This window comes from Pieris napi, chromosome 6 (assembly GCF_905475465.1).
Source record: "Pieris napi chromosome 6, ilPieNapi1.2, whole genome shotgun sequence".
NCBI classification, from domain to species: domain Eukaryota; kingdom Metazoa; phylum Arthropoda; class Insecta; order Lepidoptera; family Pieridae; genus Pieris; species Pieris napi.
Window position 1 is genome coordinate 3,753,612 of NC_062239.1, and position 24,537 is coordinate 3,778,148.

General features: G+C 32.6%; 3 protein-coding genes across 8 annotated transcripts in view; 2 read left to right on the forward strand and 1 right to left on the reverse strand.

Moving 5' to 3' along the window:
• Positions 1-769: 769 nt before the first annotated feature.
• LOC125050474 (mitochondrial inner membrane protein OXA1L) lies at positions 770-2,152 on the reverse strand. Its single transcript, XM_047650359.1, has one exon. It carries the CDS (start codon positions 2,015-2,017, stop codon positions 827-829), a length of 1,191 nt encoding a protein of 396 aa, XP_047506315.1. The 5' UTR covers positions 2,018-2,152; the 3' UTR covers positions 770-826.
• A 287-nt stretch (positions 2,153-2,439) lies between these two features.
• LOC125050463 (U3 small nucleolar RNA-associated protein 15 homolog) lies at positions 2,440-4,747 on the forward strand. The gene is made up of 4 exons (XM_047650346.1): positions 2,440-2,700; positions 2,788-2,886; positions 3,031-3,213; positions 3,538-4,747. Exons 1-4 carry the CDS (start codon positions 2,599-2,601, stop codon positions 4,723-4,725), a joined length of 1,572 nt encoding a protein of 523 aa, XP_047506302.1. The 5' UTR covers positions 2,440-2,598; the 3' UTR covers positions 4,726-4,747.
• A 368-nt stretch (positions 4,748-5,115) lies between these two features.
• LOC125050130 (DENN domain-containing protein Crag) overlaps positions 5,116-24,537 on the forward strand; it is a 34,721-nt gene continuing 15,299 nt past the window's right edge. For 3 of the 6 annotated variants that reach the window (XM_047649750.1, XM_047649748.1, XM_047649751.1), the window contains exons 1-23: positions 5,117-5,393; positions 5,524-5,679; positions 8,224-8,388; positions 10,529-10,768; positions 11,256-11,343; positions 13,034-13,193; positions 13,717-13,908; positions 14,183-14,284; positions 14,520-14,692; positions 14,825-14,916; positions 15,451-15,572; positions 16,265-16,367; positions 16,766-16,854; positions 17,170-17,334; positions 17,903-18,119; positions 18,750-18,927; positions 19,465-19,651; positions 21,283-21,449; positions 22,221-22,333; positions 22,813-22,917; positions 23,497-23,637; positions 23,910-24,013; positions 24,368-24,476. In XM_047649750.1, the coding sequence (XP_047505706.1) occupies positions 5,553-5,679; positions 8,224-8,388; positions 10,529-10,768; positions 11,256-11,343; positions 13,034-13,193; positions 13,717-13,908; positions 14,183-14,284; positions 14,520-14,692; positions 14,825-14,916; positions 15,451-15,572; positions 16,265-16,367; positions 16,766-16,854; positions 17,170-17,334; positions 17,903-18,119; positions 18,750-18,927; positions 19,465-19,651; positions 21,283-21,449; positions 22,221-22,333; positions 22,813-22,917; positions 23,497-23,637; positions 23,910-24,013; positions 24,368-24,476 (3,139 nt within the window). In that variant the 5' untranslated portion in view covers positions 5,117-5,393; positions 5,524-5,552. Of the gene's footprint in view, positions 5,394-5,523; positions 5,680-8,223; positions 8,389-10,528; positions 10,769-11,255; positions 11,344-13,033; positions 13,194-13,716; positions 13,909-14,182; positions 14,285-14,519; positions 14,693-14,824; positions 14,917-15,450; positions 15,573-16,264; positions 16,368-16,765; positions 16,855-17,169; positions 17,335-17,902; positions 18,120-18,749; positions 18,928-19,464; positions 19,652-21,282; positions 21,450-22,220; positions 22,334-22,812; positions 22,918-23,496; positions 23,638-23,909; positions 24,014-24,367; positions 24,477-24,537 lie in introns of all 6 variants that reach the window. The other 3 variants (XM_047649745.1, XM_047649746.1, XM_047649747.1) reach the window with 3 other exon arrangements.

Consider the following 24,537-nt stretch of genomic DNA (forward strand, 5'->3'; position numbering starts at 1 on the left):
GGGAATTTTAACTCAAGGGGCTAATTAAAATTTTAGGTCTATGTCACGACTCACAATTTGAAATAACTTTTAAATAAATACCTACGTCATTAAAGTGATGGATGAGTTTATTATAGAGTATTGTTAATGATTTTATTTAAGGGTTGCCCTGAGATAACAAATTTTTTAAATTTATATTTGTATAATGTTCCTACGAATTCAACGTCCTAACCGACTTCAGAAATGCCGCTAGACAATGCAGGCAAGTTTTTTATATTAAATCTTAGTTAAATATGTAGTCAAAAGTTTTATACTACGTCACGATTCTTTCGGTTTGCTTTAAAAATACTTTAATAAATTATAAATTAAAATTACTTATTTTTATCTCTTATATAGAACTCTGTTAAAAGATAGATACATACTGCCGCCAGAGGCCACTCACATTTGACTGTCTCGTTTGAAAAAGCCCAGTAACTTTTAACAATTGGTAAAACCTGTATTTTAATGGGCGAAAATTACATAGTAGAAACTGATGTAAACCTTCCCTAGTTTTGCTTTGTTTTGTAAAAGATGTATTAAAAGTAAGTGATCAAAGAAAGTGCTCAGAGTCACTTTAAGTAAAAAAGTATGGGTTTTTTGAAATACAGATTTTGTAAAAAAAAGAAAAAATATATACTCTGTTATAACTTTCTATTATTATAGTATAAGTATAATATAGTCTATATTGTAATTTTATTTTATATGCATTTGAAACACTGTACAATAATGGATATTAATTAAACTAGCTCCATTAAACATACATTTTATTAATACAATACAATATCTAATACTATAATTATGCTACAACTTATTTTGATTTTGCTTCTACCTTTGTAAGTTTAGTTGGATCAAGCTTATATGTTTTTTGCAATGGCCCTTTGCCGGCCTTAGTAAAAATCATTTCATCTACCCTTTGTCGATCAGCTAAGTCTCTTGATAACTTAATGTTCGTCCATGAGTCTTTAGCTCCAGCTACAAACCCTTTCTTCTTAATAGGCAGAGCATCAGGATTGTGTTTAACTAACTGAGGTATCCTAAAATATTCTCTTACAGCTGGTATTTTTAGAATACCAACTTGACATAGAGAAATAAAATTACTTGAGCACCAATAGATAAGGATTGCACCCGGAAAATTTATTGTAAAAGGAATCATTATTAGGGGTATTGCTCGCAGAAAATACCTCATTAGTTGCATATTTTGTGCATCTAATCTTCCACCATCTACACCTAACTCAATAGTTACCCACATAGTTGCACTTGTAATTAAAGGAAGTATAAAGAATTGATCAGGTACAGTTAAGTCAGTAAACCACCACAATCCACCATGCATCATACTTTCAACTGGACAATTTGCCATTCCCCTAAGTCCTACAAAGAATGATATAAACAATGGTGCCTGGGCTATTGGCACAAGGAGATTTTTTAAAGGATTCAAACCTTTTTCTTTCATATACAACATCATCTCCTGAGCATATCTGGCAGATTCTAGTTGATTTCCTGTTTGACGAGCTTGTGTCATTTTTAACTGAAGTGTCTGAATTTCTGGTAAATGATTATTCATGACAGCAGTGTTTCTTTGTGACATTATTACAAGAGGAAACAGAATAACTCGCACTACTATAGTTCCCATAAGAATTGCTCCCCACCATGGCACATCAAGAGAAACATGTACATATTCTAAACAGTTTTGTACTATTCCTACAGGTCCCCATCCACCAAGTCCCTGACTAGCAAAAGTGGGTTCTCCATTTGCAGCTAAAGATTGAATTGTTTCAGTAACTTGTTCAAATATTGCAGGATCAGGTACAGGTGGAGGTTCGGGGATATTTTCTGCGATGTTAGTAATTTTTACTGCTTCTCCGTCAGTGGAAGAAAATCTTACTGATCCAGTCGAGGAATAAAAGTAGTAAATCCTTGCTTTTCTAACCTCAATTTTCTTGTCACAAAATATATTAATAATACCACTTCGACGACCATGTCGACTAAATAACTTGAACATTTCTGTTGTTTTTTTAACTTAAAGAGTTTAGTTTTACTTTAAAAATACTTAAAAAATGAAACAATAATATCCGACTTTTCTTATAATAATAGTTCGTATTGGTAATATGTCACCTGAGTATTGACGTCTGACATCTGGCCGACGAACTGTTATTTGTTGATATTCACGCAAACAGATAATTGAGATATTTATTATAATATATTATATGCGTGAGTCTCTAGCGCAATACAAAAATGTATGACCTTAAATATTTTTATTATATTTTGTACTCGCTGTAAATAACAAAAAACATATTCTTCAACACTTCCGTCCAAGATTGCTCGCCACTAGGGATAAATTATAATGAACCTGTGTCGATGGAAACAGTTTCACGTATAAAATAAAGTATAAACATTACTTATCTGTGAAATTAAATAGACAAAGTAAATTGCCAAAAACACGTGTTGAGAATTGATGAATAAATAGAAATAAGAATGAAAGACGTGTGACAAAATATTATTTTTGTTGTTTTGTTTTAATTATAACAATAAAACTTTCATGGTTCTACATAGAAGCTCAAACAATATTTATTGGTTTCAACTATGGCACATATATCATATCCTTTTAAGAAAGTTAATAAATCAGTCTTCCAAAAGCCGGCGTCTGTAACCACCAAAGATGTTATTTATTGGAAAAAGCTTGGGGTATTTAACTTATAAATTAGATGAATTGCAATGTATCTTGATCCATATATATATATATATATATTATTTTTTTCTCTTTTGTTTTAGTTACCAGTACTAGTTAAAGAATTTGGTGCAATAGATTACATTGATTTTTGTCCAGTAGAGCCACATTATTTTGCTGCAACATGTTCTGTACGAATCCAGGTAATGTAACGACTATTTATCTTTTATATATACTTCACATTTGGCATACATAATTAGAAAATTATAGAAATGATTTTTTATAATGTATGTAATAATAATAATGTGTAAATTTCCTTTTATGAACATATTGTGATTAATTTTCAGATATATGATCCAATCACAAAAGTGGTAGCCAAAAATATATCAAAGTTTAAAGAAGGCGCATATGGAGCATCCTTTAGAAACGACGGCAGGCTTTTAGTATGTGGTAGTGAAGAAGCGGCTGTAAAATTATTTGATGTTCAGTCTAAAAATGTTCTTAGACTCTTTACGGGCCATACAGCACCAGTAAGTCACAATAATTAATATAAATTTAATGACCTTGATTGATTGATGAGTACAATTAGATATCTACCTAATTAGTTCAAAAAATTAGTCCCATAAGTCAAAATCCAAAATATTTGTGATATATGAGAGTCAGATATAGCACTAAATCTCAACTGTGAACCATGCTCAAAGGGTTAGAACGATTCATTGTACCAATATTTTGTGTATACTTAGACTAATGTGTTAAAGACTTTATATTCTGTTGTTATTTATTTTTAACTTCTTTTCTGCTATATTATAACTAACAAACTACTAAAACATATTATTTATTTATTATTTTTTTAGGTTCATAGAACATTCTTTACAAAGGATCAAGTAAAAGTACTTAGTTTCTCAGATGACAAATCTGTTTGCCTTTGGGATATTGCTACAGAAGAGAAACTTGCCACTTTCTCTGAACATACAGATTACATAAGAGCTGGAGCTGCAAGTCCTTTATCTCCTGATATAATTTTGTCTGGTGGCTATGATCATGCCGTAAAACTTTATGACTGCAGATGTAATGAAACAATATTAAGTGTCAATCATGGTAGTCCAGTTGAATCAACATTGTTTTTACCATCTGGTGGTATTTTTGTCAGTGCAGGAGGTACAGAAATAAAAGTATGGGATTTATTCAATGGAGGTAAACTGTTAGCTAATATTTCCCAGCATCATAAAACTGTAACAACTATAAGACTTGCAAGCAACAACAGTAGATTGGTATCTGCTTCTTTAGATAGACATGTTAAAATATATGATATATCCACTTTTAAAGTGGTACACAATATTGATTTTCCAAATGCAGTTTTGAGCATGGGTATTTCAGAAAATGATGATGTTTTAGCAGTAGGCATGATAGATGGTGTTATATCAATAAGAAAACGAGATCAGCCTGTGCAAGCATCTAATGAAAATAAAGGACTATTCAAATTTGCTCCTGATCACCTTCTTACTTCTCCAGTAGACACTGTAATAACTAAATCAAAAGTAAAGACAGAATCTGAGGCAGACAAACATTTAAGAAAAATGGAGTTTACACAAGCTTTAAAGATAGTTCTAAAACCATATGTTGCTACAAAATTCCCAGAAAAAACAATTGCTCTGCTTCAGGAATTACTCAGAAGAAAAGTGCTACATGTAGCTATGGATGGTTTAGAAGAAAAGTCAATTGGAGCACTATTAAGATTTTTTAAGAAAAATCTTGGTGAAACAAGATTTTGTAGAACAATAATTGATGCTGCAAATGTATTTGTTGATGTTTTTGAAAGCAGAATATCACAGTTGACAACACAAACAAAACTTCTATATAAAGGCATGCAGGATGAGTTAAATTGTGAAATTGATGTATGTAAACGTGTATGTGAGTTAGAGGGTGCTATTGGGCTGCTTTTATCTGCAGCACAAATTAGTAACGCAGTTGATTCTATTGAAAACACAGATGCATTAGCTCCATCAAGAAAAGCACAAAAGGAAGTTATTATTGATGTTTGAATATATTTTTATTGATTTATAATTAGTTTGTTTTTTTTCTTAAGTACCTACACAAAACAATTTATTAGTAATGTATAGCTAGAATAATAACATTTTCATTACTGATTCCAAAATGTATGTATTTAATACCCAATATACATAGCTTACGACAGAACTTCAATATTTCATCAATAAATATCGTAGTATTCGTTAGGATGTTTAACTAACTTTTAAAGTCACAGCCAATAATTATCTATGGCATAAGACTAATAAATTATTTGATAGTATCTGTTTTTCGTGCGTCGAACTCATAGATAGGTCGATCTCAACTTATTGACATTTAATCGAAATTCGTTTTGATTCGATGTCAGAGTGAAGTATAAAGTAGTAGCAAAACGCAAAAACGTAAATTGACGGAGACAGTGTGTTCACTGTCACAACTCAATATAAAAATCTCAATTTATTTCGATGTTTCATGTTTGTGGATGTGTATAATTTGTGAGTTTTGTGAAGTTCACAGTGACTTGTATACTTAAATACGAAGTCTAAAATCCATCACAAGCATGACAGGAAAATAATGAAGCGAAGTAATTTTTACGCAACACACAATAAGGCCATGTTAAAAGATTACTAAAATGACTTGATAACATTTCGCTTTTCCTAGTCAATTTGTGTTAAAAAAAATTATAGTAAGTATTCGTAAGGAGATTTTGGAGACGTTAGATTTTTCACCAAAATGGAAAATTTAACGATAGTAGCTTAGGTTATGTTTTTTGATGGATTTTTCTGGACTCGATTTTATATGGAGACAATCTGCAGGTTAAAACTTATTAAAACTAACAACAGAAATGGATGAGCGAAGAGTAGCTGACTATTTCGTGGTTGCTGGCCTCCCTGAGGAACCAGAAGTACTTGATGATTCTGATTCTGGACACTTAAAGGGATATAGTACTAAAGCACCCATCACTGATATTGGTATGCACTTATTCTTGCTATGTATTATGTTAAGATTTAGGTACTCAAATGAGGAAATATGCAATTAAGTTGACATAGTATATGCATAATTTATTCTCTAGGTCACATTTGGTAATGTTCATTGTATTTATGGTTAATTATAATTAATTATACACTGATGATGTTTAGCATGAAAATTACATCTATAAATTCTTTTAAAGTCAAATTAGTAATGAAAATTGCATTTGCATTTTTACAAGATTATTTTAAGCCATAATCTAAAAATTAAGATAAAATAAATTTGATTCTTTCTTAACATATTCCTTTTTCGGGATACATAAATAATAAATTCATTGAATTTAATTTTAATCTTAGTACCTGACAGCTCTGATAAAAGATCTTTGAAGCCTTCATTTGTTTCTAAAATATTTAAAGAAATATATTTTTTATCCAGATGAACCTAAATCATCAATAATATTTCTTCATAATTTTATTATGATATTTGATTAAGCAACCAATACATAACTTTAGATCATATCAATTTACAGGAATCGTGATTAACTGTGGTTAGTAATATGATCACTATCGCAGTTTGCTACTGATATCTCATTGTAGATATCATTTATTTATAGTTTGTTAGTGAGCAAGTTTAAGAAGTGACATAGACAATGCAGGAACACTTACTTGAACTTTAATTTATAACAGTACTTATACTAGCCTTATTTAAAATATTAAAAAAACATGAATACAAACTCATTAAGTGAAATATTATGACGCATCTATTACTTAAAATAATTCCGTGTAGATTGGTAAATATTTGTTGTTATAGTCATATAAATATTTATGACAATATCTTGTATATGTAAGTCTCAAAATTTTACATCTACTACAGTATTATTACAGTTACTATGATTTGAAAAAATCTTTTGTTTTGCCTTTTATTTAATTTGAAATAAACTAAAAAAAATGAAAAGGTACAAATTAATAATATGATCATAACTGTCATAAAAAGTTGCCATTTTTTTCATCTCTCATTTCACAAGCAACTAATTATGTATTGATAAGATGAGTTGTATAATAACCCATGGCCTTTTATTACCATGTAATATTATAAAACGGTCAGGGACCTTGCCTTACTTATTGGATGTCCCAGCCTATAAGGTGCAAGTATAAAAAGTTGTCAAACAAGTCTTGGTCCGTTATCATACCTTCAAGTGACTGTTAGCTTAGATTAAGAAAATCAAATGCTATATTTTTAATACTAATATTGGAATTACTAGTATATGTTTGTATATGGAAATGCGTTTTTTAATATTCTTATCTCGGCACTGGCACGCATTCCGGAAATATTACGAGTTAAAGTGTTAATCAGTTATTCGATTTCCGGTAGCTTAATTCACATTTTATTTAAAATTTAAGGGAATTTTTGTATTGTTGAATTCAGACAATATTATAACAGTAAAACGATTTTATACGCCACATCGGTTCTAAGGTTTCTTCCGATCTTCTTAACAATCTCATAATAGTTAATATGTATATTTAGATGCAAGGTTGAGAATATTGCAAATGACATTTTTATTTACTTGATTGAGTACAGAGTAGGTCAATTGTTTTATTGAAATCGTGGGTTGAAGATGCGAGGAACGAGAATACCAATGATGGCCTATGAAGAAACGCAATAAGGAATAGTGTTTTTAAATTAAGATATTTGTAAAATACAGGCTAGCTGCAGAAAGTGTACATATAAAACTTCAAAATGATTTTACTAAATAAAATCAGATCTTGAAACTTTCATATAAGATGAAAATATCTTTTTTAACTCTATTTTTATTATTTATAAAAAAAACGAATCGTCGAACATTATTGTCTGGTACTACATGAACAAAAGGTCATTATCGATTGACCCCTCAATGATTCATATTTATTACTTTTATTGGTGGTCTGTGCGTTAGTTTGAATGAACCTCAGATAAGGTCATTGAATTGATAAAGAAATTCTCAGGGTAACGAGCCCTCATACAATATTTTCCTTCTTTACTAGGTCATTGAAAGGTATTTTAAGTATAGAATGTTATTAATGATTGCTTGCTTCGTAGTTGCAATATTCTTCGTAAATATATCTTAAAAGTTTTGAAAGACAATGCAGACAAATTGGACTAAACCAAAGTAAAAATGAAATAAAAATACTAGTCAAAATCATAGACAAAATTGTTCTTGGAGTCGCTACCATTAAGACATGGGGTAGACACAAAATATTACTTAGTTGTAGAACTAGATTTTTGGATGGTTTAGTAATTTTATATTGTAATAGTGATATCGAACAAACTAAAACAACCGTGAATGAAAACGAAACCTTTTAACGTTTAAGTAATTGTAAACCTTTAAGATCATTCTTTGACATGTTACACGATACTTGAGTTCGGACACTGCCGTTCAAAATAGGACCTAGTTAATTTTATATTAGACTTCTCCTATACACGCGACAGTTATATTCTATTATGCTTTCAGTTCTACGCAAGCATCATTTAAATTTGGTAATAAAAGATAATCTCTATCGTTGTTTCAGGCGTAATATTCCCTGGTCTTGATGAGAAATTGCCACATGATTACGAGTTACTGGAGTATACACCAACAGGTCTACCCGCGGATTTGAACCATGGCTCCATACAATCACCAGTGTGTTTCTTATGTATACGACGTGGCCGGGATAAAGCACCCCTGGTGGATATTGGTAAGTTTATCTTTAAGATAAGAGACCAGTAACAAAATTAGAATAGATATCGAATATTAAAATAGCGAAAATAAGGAAAAAATTGACGAAATATATTACTTATATCAAGACTGTAGTTCTGAGTCCGTCTATCATACAACCATCAAATTAAACTTCCCTTAAATAAAATAATGTAAGGAATTATAAGGGACTAAATTATACATTGTTTGCAATGATTCTTAAAAAAAGAAAATCGATTTTTTTGAGATTGATTTTCGTCATCGGACGTCGAGGCAGAGTACGAAATTCCACCCGTATCACCTCGACGTTCGCCGTTCCACAACTGAGCGTTTTTCAAGGCTGTGTGGCTCTGTGGAACCAGCTGCCCATTGAGATATTTCCGAACCAATTCGACTTAGGGTCCTTCAAGAAAAGAGCTTACCGATTCCTGAAAGGCCGGCAACGCACTCGCGAGCCCTCTGGCATTGAGAGTGTCCATGGGCGGCGGTATCACTTAACATCAGGTGAGCCTCCTGTCCGTTTGCCCCCTGTTTATAAATTAAAAAAAAAAAAATTGAGAAATGATTTGGCTTTTATCAAATAACTTTACATACCTTGTTCTATTTAGCTAAATCTATTTAAAATCTTTTACAACAGTCTCCAGCATCGTTTGTCTACAATTATTGTTATCACAAAAACTAAAATGACTTTTTAAGCTTCTTTAGCTGTGTTGAGTCATTGTTTCTTTTATATCGTGTCACGCTACAGTAACTACGATCCACGTCGAGTCTCTTGAAATTTATCAGATTTTAAAAGATGCCTATTGACCTTTTAAGATGTTGCCTAGATCACTTTAACTTAATTTTGAAGTTAAACGATATTAAAATAGTTCTTAGTCTATACTGTATAGTTTTCGTGGGTTAAAGCAACAATTATACAATGCAGAACTTAAGTTATATAATTATTATAGAAGTGGAGGATTTACTGGCTGTTGAAATGTGAAATACATTCATACACACACACACACACACACAATTAGTCTACAATTCACACAATACACCATAATACGACTTTATTACTATATAAGTTACCGAAGAGTCCCCTGGCACAATTAAGGAATGCATGGATCTTATATTTTTACTTTTACATAAATAGCTCTTGTGTATGTAGCAGTAAAAAATTAATATTACATTGATTATGATTAACTAAAATATACGTTAACCAGGCATGAAATATGCAAATATAATCTACGACAATGCAAAGTAATGATGAAATAATCGCGCTAATAGTAGTCATGTTATATTTTTCTTTAAGCGAAAAAAATTCCCTTTAAGGGTACAAAGGTATCTCATATACCACCTTAGTTCTTTCGAAATAATGCTATTGACAAAATAACTTAAGGACAATAGTCGCACTTTAGTTCTTGTTTAACAGAGATTACAATTTAAAACTTTCAGTCAAGATCAGCTACCTATAAAAAAAAATCGTTTTCAATATAAAGAGTTGTTAAACCATCATACTGGTTTAAGCAGGCTGTTGATGGCTTTTATTTTAAATCAATATTATAGTAATTAATCTAAGGCTTCGCTTTCAGTGTTAAACGTCATGTACATAAATGTGTTTTAGACATGATATTTAGTACAAGTCATAAGATAATTAGGATTCACTAGACTGTTTCGTGATCAATACATAAAAACGTTACAATGGACCTCAACCTAACTATTAAATGATAGGTTAGCAAATCTGTGTCCTGTTTTCATAAAGAAAACGTAAATCGTTTCAAAAGCTGTCGATATCGATTTGATATATTTGGCACTGTTTAAGACAAGACTGTAACTAGACTTATTCGATTACAGGCCTTAGTAACGGCTATTATTAAAGCAAATGTCGCTGAAATAACTTTTATGAAGATTTTTAAATTTACATGGACCAAAATTAAGGCCAAATAGATTCAAAAACAAAACATTTCCGTCCACGTAATGCGCCATACGTCAACGTACAGACTCTTCGGATATTGCTTAATTGATCGTTCCTCATTGGCAAGTTAGCTTGCTGTACTAGCCTAAACACCAACAACAATTTAAATATTCACAAAAATGAAGGGTCAATCATAAATGCTAATCAGTCGAAAAAGTCAAATAGACACATTGACTGGTTCCAGGTGTCATGTACGATGGTAGAGAACGTCTCATGGCTGACGCGGAGATGGTCCGTAAGTCCGTTGGTGGCAGAGTGGCGAATGTAAACAACTCCAAGGCCATAACCTATATCACCTACCGTCGAGCCCAGCCCACTGCTCCCTGCAATGCCCTGGTCGTGGTGGACATTTGTGTCATCGTCTCTAGCAGGGGGGAGACACCTCCCCATGCCTTTTGTATGATTGGAAAGAATTTGAATAAAGGTACATAGTACGTAGATGTTATTTAAGAATTTTAAAAATTCCTAATATTCACTTCCAACTTTTATATATCCAATTTAGTTAATAATGCTTACTTAACTTTTAATGGTGATTATTACAAGTAAATTATAAAAAAGCCAATTTTAATTGAATTTTTATAGGAAATTATTATGAGCCGTTTGGTCTAGTAGTTTCTGCATGTCACTCTCATCCCTGGGGTCGTAGGTTTGATTCCCGGCTGTGCATCAATGTACTTTGTGACTATGTACGCACTTAATGTATAATTATTATTTATACATATTTATTTGCTGAGCCATAGCAAGTAAAAATTTATAAAATACGTTTGTTTACCTAAAAGGCATTTTATCCGTAATTTAAAATGGTCACATTGGACATATTGATAATATACAAATTGGTAATCTAATATAGATATGGTAAGGTCCAAAGATAAGGATCAAATACAGGTTATCATAAGTAAATAAAATTGCAGGGCTAATGGGAAGCGACGTGTTCCTCTGTTACAAAAAGTCAATGAACCGACCGCCGCTAATAGCTTTCAAACCGGAAGTTTTATTTAGGTATGTAAAATAACCTTAGGATTTCAGGTTAAGGCTAAAGGTAAAGGTTAAATGATAACATTATTTTAAGATAAAAAAATATTCTCAAATTTCGATCAATTGCTATGCTAAACGTAAACGGCTAGTACTCTTTTTAAGTTTAATGTATAAAAAGAACTTCAGTTACATCACAAAACACGAAAATATTAAAAATAGAATAAGGCGATCTTACTGCTATGAGTTCAGATAGTTGACTTCCAGACAACCAAGGTCTATATTATAGTATAAATAATTTATACAATAGCCTTTATTTCGGACAAGTTCCTTTTCCTTATAAACAATAAAATGTATGAAAACTTTTTAAATATTTTTTCCGACAGTATTATCGTGTTTTCATTACAAACAAAAATACCATTCGATGTGTATTCTATATCGTATCTTAAGCAGTCAATGGTAAACTTCAAAACAAAAGATTGAACAGCTCTTGATGATTCTCTCATTTAAGTTACGGGCTTTTAGATTGAGGATTTTGATTTTAATTGAGGAAACAGGCAAAAGGATCACCTAATAATAAGAATCAGTACGCTCGTTTCCAAAAGGACTCTAAGTCGAATTCGTTCGGAAATACTTCAGTGAAAAGCAAAACATGTATGTTCCAGTACTGGACGTTTTTAATTGCGTGACCGTATATTTAAACAATGTAGTCTTATTCAAATCACTGGTATTGTATTCTTATGAGGCATACATTCTATTTTTATTCCCATTGGGATTGACAGTTGAGGATAGAGATGTTTACTGACACTAATTAAAAATATAATAAATGAGCAAAAAGATTTTCTTTTGATCTTCAATTGTTATGATTCAAATTGTTAATTTTAAAAAGATATATGTTAATATGACTTAGGTACTCGTATTCATTATAACAACAAAAAGGCGTTTAAATTACAACTCATCTCTTGAGATCATAACAAGTCAAAGACAAATAGTAATGTGTACAGTAATCTCAAAAATAAAAATATGTATTATATATATATAGAACATGGGGAAAACATAATCGCACGCAGAGGCTCGCGAGCTCGGACATTAAATGAATGATTTTACTATAATATAAAATAATGAGTACGTCTCTTCTTTAAAAGATAAATATTTTCGAAACATTCCCCGAATAGAGGAATCGTTTGCGCTATGTATTAACTAAGATAATGTGGTATTAATTAACGTTTACTTTCTCAACTTGCATAGGATGCGTCAGCAATTAGCTCCTTCGAGTACAATGAAGGGCTTTGAACTAAGTTTATGTAATAATGCTAAAGGGATACATTAGTACTAAAACATAAATTGAGCTTAAGTCAACATTTTTAAGAAACCACGCTTTCTCGTTTTTGCTAAAAGATGAAAAATTGCCTTCATAAGATGTTCAAGATTTTAATAGTGTTTGAATTCGTATCTCATGCCAAAATCCCTCGTATTTTGTACGCTGTCAAATATGTCAAACATACAGTGAAAATTTGACAATGACAGTTTGACACCTCCTGGAACTAAATTTAAGTTTGACGTTCTTGAATATAGGCTCAAGTTTCGTGTCGCGAACTTACATTTCTTTATGTTCTGACATATTTGGCACACGAGACAGGGTTGTGATTTTAGATACGGAATAGTTTCTGTATAAAGACTAAAGAGTCTACAACTTTAAAGTTAAAATTATCAATAGGTATCCTACAGTGGACCGTCGTAGTATGGAGTTCCCGTCATCCGTGCCGTTATTCTGTGTGCCGATGGGTGCTACCTTGGAACTATGGCCCAACACTGCGTCAGCACCTAAACCTGTCTTCTCAACGTTCGTCCTCACTGTTGCTGATGCTACTGATAAGGTAATTCAGATATTTTTCACAAACAAAACTCAATTTATAAAAATATAGTCAAGAGTCTTGTCAATGGGATTCTATTACTGTAGAGGCAATTTAATATATCATATTTAACCCCTCATCAAAATTCAATAACGTAACGTAACGATGGGCACAATGTATTATTATTTTAAAGTTAAAACTGCACAACTGCTTAACCCTTTTCCCATTCCGATTATAATTTAATTGTAATTATAATAACAGAACGTAATTTTACGATTTTCTTTTACCAATAACCCTTTTTAAACATAAGAAACAATTTATGTTCTAAACTGAACTGAACAACTTACGTATGAAGCCAAAACTGAATTGTCTATTAAATTAAAATGTCTCTTTAAAGGTGAATGCTGAGAATTGCATTTTCTTCTACAAAAGTTCATGTGCGAATTTTCTCTCACAAAATCCTCCCACATGTGAAGACTCAATTTCTTTGCTGTCTTGTGTTACTTCCTGTTGTTACTTATTACTTCCTAAAATCCTTACTTTTCAGGTATACGGGTCAGCGGTAACATTTTATGAGAATTACTCGCATACGAAACTAATGGAAGGACACGAGGAGCTTCTTGGGTGGAGGTCTGGAGTTTCTCAAAACACGCATTCGTTGCACGCAAATAAATGCATATGCCTTTTGTCAAGATGGCCGTTTAGCGATTCGTTTGAACGATGGCTGTTGTATATACTAGTAAGTTTTTATAGTATTAAGTATACAATGACGTATAGTTAGTAGTTATTTCTTATTTTAATAATTGTCCCTAATTTCTAAAAATTTTAATGCAAGCAATAAAAGCCTTTTTATGTTTTCGTTTTTAGTATTAGGCTAATAAATTTTCCTTTCCGTGATAAAGTTACGTGTAATTAGAAATCAATTTTGGTCCCAAATTTGAGATACCCATTTGGATTTTATTAAAAAATCAACATATTATATTGTATTATATAACATTATATTATATTTTCAGGAACTGTCATTGAGTAAGGAACCGCTCAGTATACCGATTGAAAGATATATAACACATTTATTAGAAGAGGTGCCATTTCCGGAGCCGCGTATCTTATTACAGGTAAAGTTATTAAATCACAGAACTTAAAAGCGATAGTGCGTGCATTATACCTATCATAGATTCTTTAGTTCATACACCATTTAGAAGTAATTTAAATAATACATCAGATAAAAATTACATCATTATCAATAAACGCTTGGTCCTTCGAGCCGGAATCTGCATGCTTTTGCATCAATTTATTACTGAAATATTTACTGACTTTATGATGTCCTTATTAATACCTTGTATGTTCTAGCTTTCGCCAACGAATCCTCACGATAGAGTGATAGTAACAAGACGTGATGATCAACCATTAGTAAGAAGTGGGGCTGGCTTCAGACAGTTACTACTCAATTTGGGACCGGATAATTGTCTTCTACTGCTTGCCCTCGCGTTAACGGAACAGAAAATACTTATACATTCACTGAGGTACAAATACTAGTCTTTGAAAAGTTTACGTCTGAATAAAAAGATGACAAAGTATTATCAAAATTATCGAGAAATATTAGTTTAGTAATTATTCTATAATCTTGGAGGACATATTTTTTTTTACTTTTTCAGACCAGATACATTGACAGCTGTATCGGAAGCGGTTTCCAGTCTGCTATTTCCGTTTAAATGGCAGTGTCCCTATATACCTCTGTGTCCATTAGGTATGTATAATTCAAATAAATTACTTGAATTACCAAAAAAAAATTGCCTTCCTTTTTACGTATATTCTTAATTTCTAAGGACAGAAAAAAATGTTTTAATACATTCCTATAATAAACTTAATAGGATGATTAAAACTAATATCACCTAAAAATCTAAAAATTTATAAGCACACACCTGTGTGATTGATTACTTCTAACCACGAAAATATTCAAGTGAATATTTTCGTGGTTAGAAGTAATCAATCGATCATTTGACGGTTATATTTTTAACGTGTTTTTTGTATATTGGTTCGCTGGGAACTAAATTCAGTTCCAGAAAAAAAACTATGGCGCTAAAACCCTAGATCTCACGCCTTCGGCTCTTTGGTCTAGGGCATGCTGGTTTCCTCATGGTGCTTATTCACTGTATGATCGAGTTAAATCCGTTAGGAAAAATCCATTATTACATTATCTTTATGAGAGTCGCACGATCATAAGGTCAAAGAAAACGGTAGCTCTTTCTTCGGTTTATATTTATTTAAAGATTATTTTCAGGTTTAGCGGAAGTTCTCCACGCACCCTTGCCATATCTAATAGGAGTTGATTCGAGGTTTTTTGACCTCTATGAGCCACCGCCGGATGTGACGTGTGTCGATTTGGACACCAATAATATAACGGTGAGTACACTGATCCTATACACGAGTAAAATTACCATAAGAATTTGCACTTAGTATCTGTGTTAGCACGTATAATTTCGTACGTTGGTCACACAATGCGTAGGGGCGATGAGAACCTATAGAAACTCATCGTGATTTGCAACACCGAAGGCGCGATCGCGTGGACCTTCGCCAACGAGATGGACTGATCTAGCTGACGAGTCTGAACTCGTAGTCCTTAAAACTATTAGTAAGCCTTTATTGCTGACACCCAGTATATATGTGAACGTAAATCATGTTTCAATTAGTGTAGGGTTCCGAAATTTTTTAAATTATTCAAAAATAAAAAATGGCCGTTTCACAATTTGACGGTTTCACTTCGATAGATTACAATCTACCGAATAATAATACGTTAAATTGTAAGCAGTACGCTGAGGTTCACAATCTTTCGACAGTTTATAATCTCGCGAGATAGATTACAATCTAACGGTTTTTACAATTTTACGTTAACATATATATACACACAAAACTTGCAAAACTATAAAATATGACTTAGTTTCTGAAATTTGTGGAGAAAGTAGGCTTAACATTAACGTGAAACTTAACATTCTCCAATCGAATGTTCTTTTTGACATAATACTGTATACTATTTATTATTATTTTCTTCATTAAATAAATTTTTAAGTAGTCCATATCTTACCTGGTACTTTCAGATATGTGAATCACAAAGGCATATATCGTTAAAATTGTTACCGAAAAGTCAAGCTAGGACCCTTAAGCAGACCCTTGAACAACTCTTCGCAAATATTCGACCAAGTAAGTATTTATTCATCTACGTTTAGTAGTGCAAATGACCGGTTTAGGATAGATTACCGGTGAAACAGTAATTGTACCGGAAGTCGGAATGATGTACATATATGGTAGATTTAAAAAAAAATTAATGATTGTTTCGGTATTTTGCTGTTTTATAAGACGTACTAAAAAGGTGTATCCATAAAATATGTTTTTTTTTTATATTATAAACATTAATTTGTTACTCTAGGATAATGTAGCATTCCAATGGTAGTATTATTGAAATAGGGTCAGCAGTTTTTGACTATTCGTTGCAGAGGCATAAAAATCCAACATTGTCCTCTTTATAATAGTATTTTTACTATAAATAAATCATTTTTTAAAGGGGTTAAATGAGAAAAATGTAATCATTTATCTTACAGCATCTCCCGTCCATTACCCGAATAATAGTAAGTACAACGGTGAAACGACCACAAGCTTAGATAGGGATTTCCAAAAACGGAAGAAGGAGGTGTGTATTGTATTTAAATAAATAGAAATACTAAAATAAGGTATATAATAATTTTAAAGAAAGAAACAATAATAAAAAAACATTATTTATTATTACATCAACAAATAAAAATTACTTCGCAGTGGTAATTTCAACTCACTTAGTACGCTAATTTCTACCATAATTCTGATAGTTTAATAGTTTTTTTATTACTTATGTTTTTAATTAAGTAACTTGTTCTACACTTATGAATGTGTATAACTGAAGTGTACAACCAGTTCCACTGCCTTTTAACTCCAAAGTTAACCTTTTTATGATTAATATGTAATATTTCAGCAAGCATTGGAACTAAAAATCCAAGAGGCGTTTCTACGCTTCATGGCAGTAACTCTAGAGGGCTATCGCCGGTATCTTATACCCATTACAAAGGCACCCACTGTGGGAACTACAGACCCACATGCGTTGTTTCAAATGGACGCGTTTCTTAAGTCTAGAGATAAGGTACGTGCATTATTCGTTTTAAATTTTAAATCTTGAACGTTTCGATATATTTTGTATACATTACAAACCTTTCGTATATATTGTCCAATTACGCACATGGAGTACTGGTCAAGTTTTTTGTACAATTCCTATCAAAAATATTATGTAAAACCTTAACTGTAGTTTTTTCGTTATAGAGATATTCGATGTCGATTCGCAGAGTGTATTTACAGTAGCGATATTGTGTATATTATGTGTTTAATATTATATACTTTATTATATTTTATCTCGACATTATCGTATTGACATAGTCTGTAAGGATAATGTATATATATCTGTAATAAATAAATATTGAGAAAAAGAGTGTAGTATACCGAACATCTCGAGATTAGATAAGAATGGTATAGGTCCCGCAAGTTTGTGTCATAAATTGTGTGAAACGACCGTTTTGCGATTTATTTTTTATTATTCAGAAATTTATTTATTCCGTTATAACAAGCAGTACCTTACTAGTCCCTTAGTGGGAATTTTATTTAATAGTAGCTCTATGTTCGATCAAAACTGAGTCTGATATTTATGACTATTTCAGACCCAACAACGTTTCTTAACATTAATAATGCGTACGCAAATGTTTACGCGTTTCATTGAAGAGCGTTCGTTCGTATGCGACGGCGCAGATCAGGGGTTGACATTCTTCGACGAATGTATTGAAAGGGTCGGTTCTAATGAGCCATTGCTTGACATTGATACCGGCAACACATCCGAGAGGACTGTGTTTGTCCTGCCCCCGGATCCACCTGACCCGGGTAAGTTAATTATACATTTATTAGTTCGTAGCACGATTTTCTATAGCCTAAAGCTTTAAAGGTAGAATAGACATTTAAATGCAAAAATAATAGTTTTTGGTTGACTTATGGAGTTTTTGTAGATATTGATGACATCTACGTACGTAACTTTTCTCTATTGTCAATAGTTTCCACAGCGTATCCGATAAAAGGATTTTTACAAAACCTTAACTTTTTTGACAATATAGTTTATGTTCATTGAGGATAAGGTATGGTTCTAATGGTGAACTTTTCAAATCAGTCCACTAGTTTTGGAGCCTAATCAATGCAAACAAACAATCAAATCTTTTCTCTTTATAATATTAGCGTAGATAAAAGTAAACCGTTGTATTATATGTTTAGCGTATATTTTACCAGTTTTTTCAAGTATCCATGTTTTTTTTTATTACCTACTTGCTTATCAGAGGTATAATCTTGCGGTGTAACGTAGGTTAACGTACTATTCGTTTTGAATAACTAAATAATATTTTGCCACGCTAATCTATTTTTAAAGATGCTTTAGCGATAAGAAATAACAGCCGTTCCAGGGTTTTTTAATACCAAACGTAACGCAAAGGCATTTTCATCTTAAATTCGATTTTCCAATTTCAGAAGAGACGTACGCATACGAAAAATTCGTATTAGATGTGAATCTGGTGAACCGCTGTAAGCAATGCGCGCGGGGAGCTATCCAAGCTCTTCCTAGTGCGGCTCTTGCGTCTGCTGAATCGTTGGCAGATGCCTCTCCAATGGCGAGAAGGACAAAATATGAAATTGCAGCTGCTCAGAGGTATGTTACACCCCTTTTAATAATATTAATAATACTATAAGCCTTTATTCTTTCTCAACACCCCTTCTATGTAGAATTTAATTAAATCTACTATGACACTACAGGCTTCCGATCAAAACTTGACCGTAATTAATTTCGTGTTATGTTTTTAAATAGCCTTCTGTGCTCGACACACGCCGTCGTTTTTTATACCTAAGCTGGCATACAACCTCTATATTTATGTATCGGCTTTTAATATTTTTCCGTAAAGTAGGTAATAAGGCTTCTGTGCCTGACACACGCAGAATTTTTGCGTATAAAGCATGACATTCCTTATGTTGTCCTTCACCGGACTAGTGTTAAATACACATACACGTTGTACACTTTTCATCACAGCGTAAACATAATTAGACCGAAAATTTGCGATTAGACTGGTTTTCTTTAATTGAATTTAAATAACACGAAAGTGTTTGTTTGTATTAAAATACCTACTTAATAAATTATACATGATACTGCGCTTTCTCTTTTTAAAAGTAGTTTTTTTTTTATAATTTACAGATTGGCGCGGAAAGCAAGTGTGTCCCCCGAAGCGTGGGCCAAATGTCTCCTTGGCACGTGTTACTCGCTCTACTTCTTGGCTTTGCCGTGTCGACTTATATTGTATCGCGGACGTGAGTACGCCACTTTGCGCGCTGCGTTCAAACTCCTTGAACGGGCGATTAAGCTACGCGTACCTTGTGATGAGGTAAATATTTTTTTATATCTTTTGTATGCTGTTACCTACTCCTACCTAAATCAAACATTCTTAAGCTGCGTACGGATTGCGCGTACCCTGGTACGCGTACTCAGTTTACGCGTATTCGGAACGCCTAGTTCATACCTGCAGCTACGCGTTCACTCTTGGGGTACGCGTACCGCGCGAGCCAACTCGAGCGCGAGCCGATCTTAGTCAGTTTTTTGTCGCGCGTCAAAGAGGATGCACGGGGCCGGCTACGCTACACTTGGACGGCAAAATGCATAAACACGCGTGTTCTTCGAGTTTTAATAATGAAAATATTATCAGACTGACTCAACTTTATGAATTTCACCGGGTCTTGTGGGATAGCACACTAGTTGATTAGCCTATTTCCACACTGTAATCTTTCACGATACAATTTTTTCATCCACCATCTAGGTTTCCGTTTGTTTCTAAATTTTTTATTTAAAATGTGTTGAATAATGACTAACGCCGCAGCAGTGGTGGTGCACGCAACCGCTAACTTTGTCGGAGTCATGGCGAATGACTGGGACTCGTGGAGCGCTCTGGATCGATTGAGCTCGCGTACAGGTTCGCGGCGGTCCGTACAGGAGCTGTACGCGTATCCAATGTACGCGTGGACAGTGTTTCCCAACTACGCGTAACACAGGAACGCGCTATCCGTACGCAGCTTTAGACTAAATTTCTTGCCCATATTTAAAATATTCTGTAATTAATAAATGTAGGTAGAATAATTTTTCGAACAGTTTCAGATACTTAAATAATAATAATATAGTCGGTTTTATTTACAATCATGAAATGAAAAAAATTAATGAAAACAAATTATAATACACAGCTTAGATTATTTTACATTTTTATATCTTTTTTTTCTTTTGCTTGTTATCCTATATCCTAGCTTCAGTACCGTCGATCGGAACCCCTTCACGGGTAAAGGCCTCCTCCAGCAAACACATAAAACAAATGACGCATCAAAATCTCAGGATCGGTACAATCAGATTCTTAAGGTTATGAATCTCTACAGGGGGAGGAATAGATAATTAAATTTATTGAAAGAACACAAATACATACAACATACAAAGTAAAGTGCCACACAAAATATGACACTTTTATGCCATAAACGATATTATATATTTATTGACATCATTTGTGGTTTTTGATTTTTATTATCATACTAGAAATTTAATACGATAAACATAAAGTTAAAGTTTGTATATATAAATCCGTATAAATGATAATCTATATATATATATATAGATTATCACTATATATATATATATATATATATATATATTTTGGAACGAAGTTCCTTATCGCGCGTTGTGAAAGGGGGCTAGACGGAAAAAACGAAAAGTTGTCACGACACTTTTTTGCTATTTGCTATTGTAATACACCGGTTCTCGTCCGATCACCGAAGTTAAGCAACGTCGGGCGAGGTCAGTACTTGGATGGGTGACCGCCTGGGAACACCTCGTGATGTTGGCTTTTTTTTCGTCGTAAGATTGGTGTAGAGAAAATCTATCATACTGTTATGATACCAATTAACATATTAATTAATCGAAAGGAATTTCGTTCCATCCGGGTGTCCCTTGACACCTCTAAAGTTTTTTTTTTAATTTTAGGTGTGTTACCGAGTGATGATGCAACTTTGTGGTATCCACTCACTACCGGTGTTGGCTGTCCAGCTTTTATTCCTGATGAAGCGAGCTGGTCTCCAACCCAATGCTCTGACGTATGGGTATTATAATCAATGCGTCTTGGAAGCCACTTGGCCAAAGGAAATGCCGAGGTAACTGGTTCAATTATTGTATTCTAATATTTTTTATTGTTTTATTTACCAAAACGTATATTATAACTTTTTTAAACTGATATTTAGCTTAATAAACTCGTTAAAAAATGAGAAAACTTCATGACTCACGTTGTATATACATACACGCATTTAAAAACTGTGTCGCATATGACTAACTTTACTATGATTAATTTATAATATCCGTATAGTTCATATATTCTATGTAACTTTTTTTTAATTTGAATGGATACATATTTTTTTTAATTTATCATGCTTTTAAAATTATAAAAATCCGCTTTTTTTACACGCTTTATATTAGCTTCACCTGTATGTATGTAACCGACTCCTTCGGACTCGATTTTGACCCACTTTTAACGGACAGATTTAATTCAAACTTTGCGCACCTGTCAAAGATCGATGACAATGCAATAATCCGAAAAAAAAAATGAAAAAAATAAAAAAAATAACTAAAAAAACACGCTTTTAAAGCACATCAAACTAAAAAGTGAAAAATAATTCCTAATTTAGGCTGAAAATGGTAATGAACAAAAAATACTGGTATTATTGTGAAAAAGCGTGGGGCGCTCTGTGCCATATTTTTCGTCTATCGAGCAACCCACGCTTTTTCACAATAAAACCAGTATTTTTTGTTCATTACCGTTTTTTAAACTATTATTTATTTTTTCAAGACTTAGAATTGTTATTGTTTAGAATTGTTGTTGTTTAGAATTGTTCCGAAGAAGTGTTAATTAAGTTAGTTATAAATTTCAGTGGTCAACTGATATGGAACAAATTACGTATAGCCGTGATGGGCGTGGCCTTATTCCGTGCGGCGGGTGCACAACGAGCCAGTCGAGCTACCGGGAATGTCGCATCTTCTGGTAGTATGTATCAAGTCTAAAATTTATATACAGTAAATATATATACAGCAATTTTATACGTCTATAAATTGCAATATTTCTAATATATTATCATTTAAAAAAATAAGAGAAATCTTTTATCGTTAGGAAGAGACAAAGAAATTCCGTTACATACATTCTAATATATTGTTGTTGTTGTAGTGTAGATTATATCATCCATCATGAAATCAATTTACGATGGCTTTTAATTTTAATAAATAAATAAAAAGAACCCTTTACTAATTTCAAGATTCTAAAACGTATTCGCTAGTTCGAAACAGAATCTTTCGATTCTTATATTGTCACTGTCAAACGATAATACTTTGTTTATACTAATGATATCAGTTATTTTAAATTTAGAATTACCAGACTAAAAAATAATAGGTTTTAATTTAAATTTACTGTATAAGGACAAGAAACTTGTCCAAAATATTTGTATCATCATGACTATTGTATTATTGCAGCTGGTGGTACTTTACCCCGCGTCCGTACTGTGGCGGGGGAAGGTTCGGAGTTAGCCGCCTCAGTTTTAGCTGAACCTATGCGAAGTCGGACCAGTTTAGATTCGGGTAAGCGTTATAACTCAGTACAAAACATATTTGAAATTATTTTTAGCTGAACATCTATAATAGTCCTGTTCAGTATGTTTGAATTGCAGCTTTGAATAAGATATCTTTATGTATATAAAAGCGAAATTATTAAATTAAACTTCACGTGTTGAGTGCTTTTCAGAGATCAGGATCAGCGAGAGATTATTGATATTATGATTAGTTACAATGTTGCCATATTAACGCCATCTATTACCGCGAAAGTGGTATTTGGAATAGTTTCCCTTACCGATAAAAATTTGTTAGTAAAACACCTCTCAATTGTACTGCTCTTAAGCTTTAAAAATGTTCATAAATTTTCTTGCTAACAAATAGTGTCAACAACATTTTAAATGATACTTAAAACGATTACCATACTAATTTCACACAGCTTATCATCCGCCATTTTGAAATCCTTTTAAACTAGCTTTCAAGGCCGAAGTCGGTTTATCGACGAAGAAAATATTCAAATACTGGTTAAAAAGCTGCTTTTATTTAAGGATTATGTGTATAGTCATTTATTTACAATTGCAATTTGACATTTTATATTAATTTTCTTAGTGGGTGTACGTGAAGCAGAAGCGAGCGTGAACGCGTTCGACGCCTTGTGTCGTCGTGGGAACATAGTACGAACGAACACGCACGCACGTCCGCATACGCGGGCACATGGCCTGTCCGCCCACGCGGGAATACTTATATCTGGTATGTTTAACTTGTCTACAGTAACATTGAGAGCGTTGATATTTAATACTGAATTGTTGTGTTTCTTATTAGTTTTTATTACATTGCAGCAGATATTTTAGTTGTAGCTTTTGCTAACATATATTTATTAATATTTTAATGTAAAGTTAAAAATAAACTAACAAGGTTTTAATTAATAAATAATGAATTGATTGTATATACTATGTTTACTTGTATCAGTAAAACCAAAAGCAATACAAATTTTATTTATTGTAAAAAAATGTTTTTTTTAGGCCTTCCATCAGATCCTGATCTCAGCGAAACGTCGCGTCCTAGAAGTAACTCTTTAGGTAATGAAGAACCCGAGCCATCTGTGCCTATATCTGAGAAGAGACAGGTAAGTTTTCTTAAGATTTGTATTTTTGTTAAATGTTTTAATCATATCATAATAAAATTAGACCAGATTTCATTGAAATTATTGAGATCTTGATATTTCATGCATATTAAACTTCTCTGTTTAACATAGTGTAAACACAACTAGACCGAAAGAGATGAGATCATAGTATTATATATATAATTATTAGTAGTCCTCCTGGACTTATTAAATATAATTAATGAGAATAAAGCTCTAAAAATATAAGCAAAATTAAATGAGGGCAGAAATTTTAATTTATGGTTAGAATGGAAGAAATGGTTCTAAGAATACCTACAAACCCTGAAGAAAAGTATGTATTATTATTTCTTTTATCAGACTATCCACGTAAGTCCAGAGAGTCCGTCAGATCTGCGCATATTGACGCGGTCGGAGAGTTTTGCGGGAGACGCCCAAATCGTTCAGAACCTGCAAAGGCTAGCATTTGGTGAGTCATATCTTTCGAAGTTATATTGGGTGGATCGGGAATAGATCGTTTTGTGAAATTG

Coding starts and splice junctions, on each gene's coding strand:
- LOC125050474 (XM_047650359.1), bottom strand. CDS start 2,017: ATGTTCAAGTTATTTAGTCGACATGGTCGTCGAAGTGGTATTATTAAT.
- LOC125050463 (XM_047650346.1), top strand. CDS start 2,599: ATGGCACATATATCATATCCTTTTAAGAAAGTTAATAAATCAGTCTTC. Junction 2,701..2,787: donor TTTATTGGAAAAAGCTTGGG/GTATTTAACTTA, acceptor CTTTTGTTTTAG/TTACCAGTACTAGTTAAAGA. Junction 3,214..3,537: donor TTACGGGCCATACAGCACCA/GTAAGTCACAAT, acceptor TTATTTTTTTAG/GTTCATAGAACATTCTTTAC.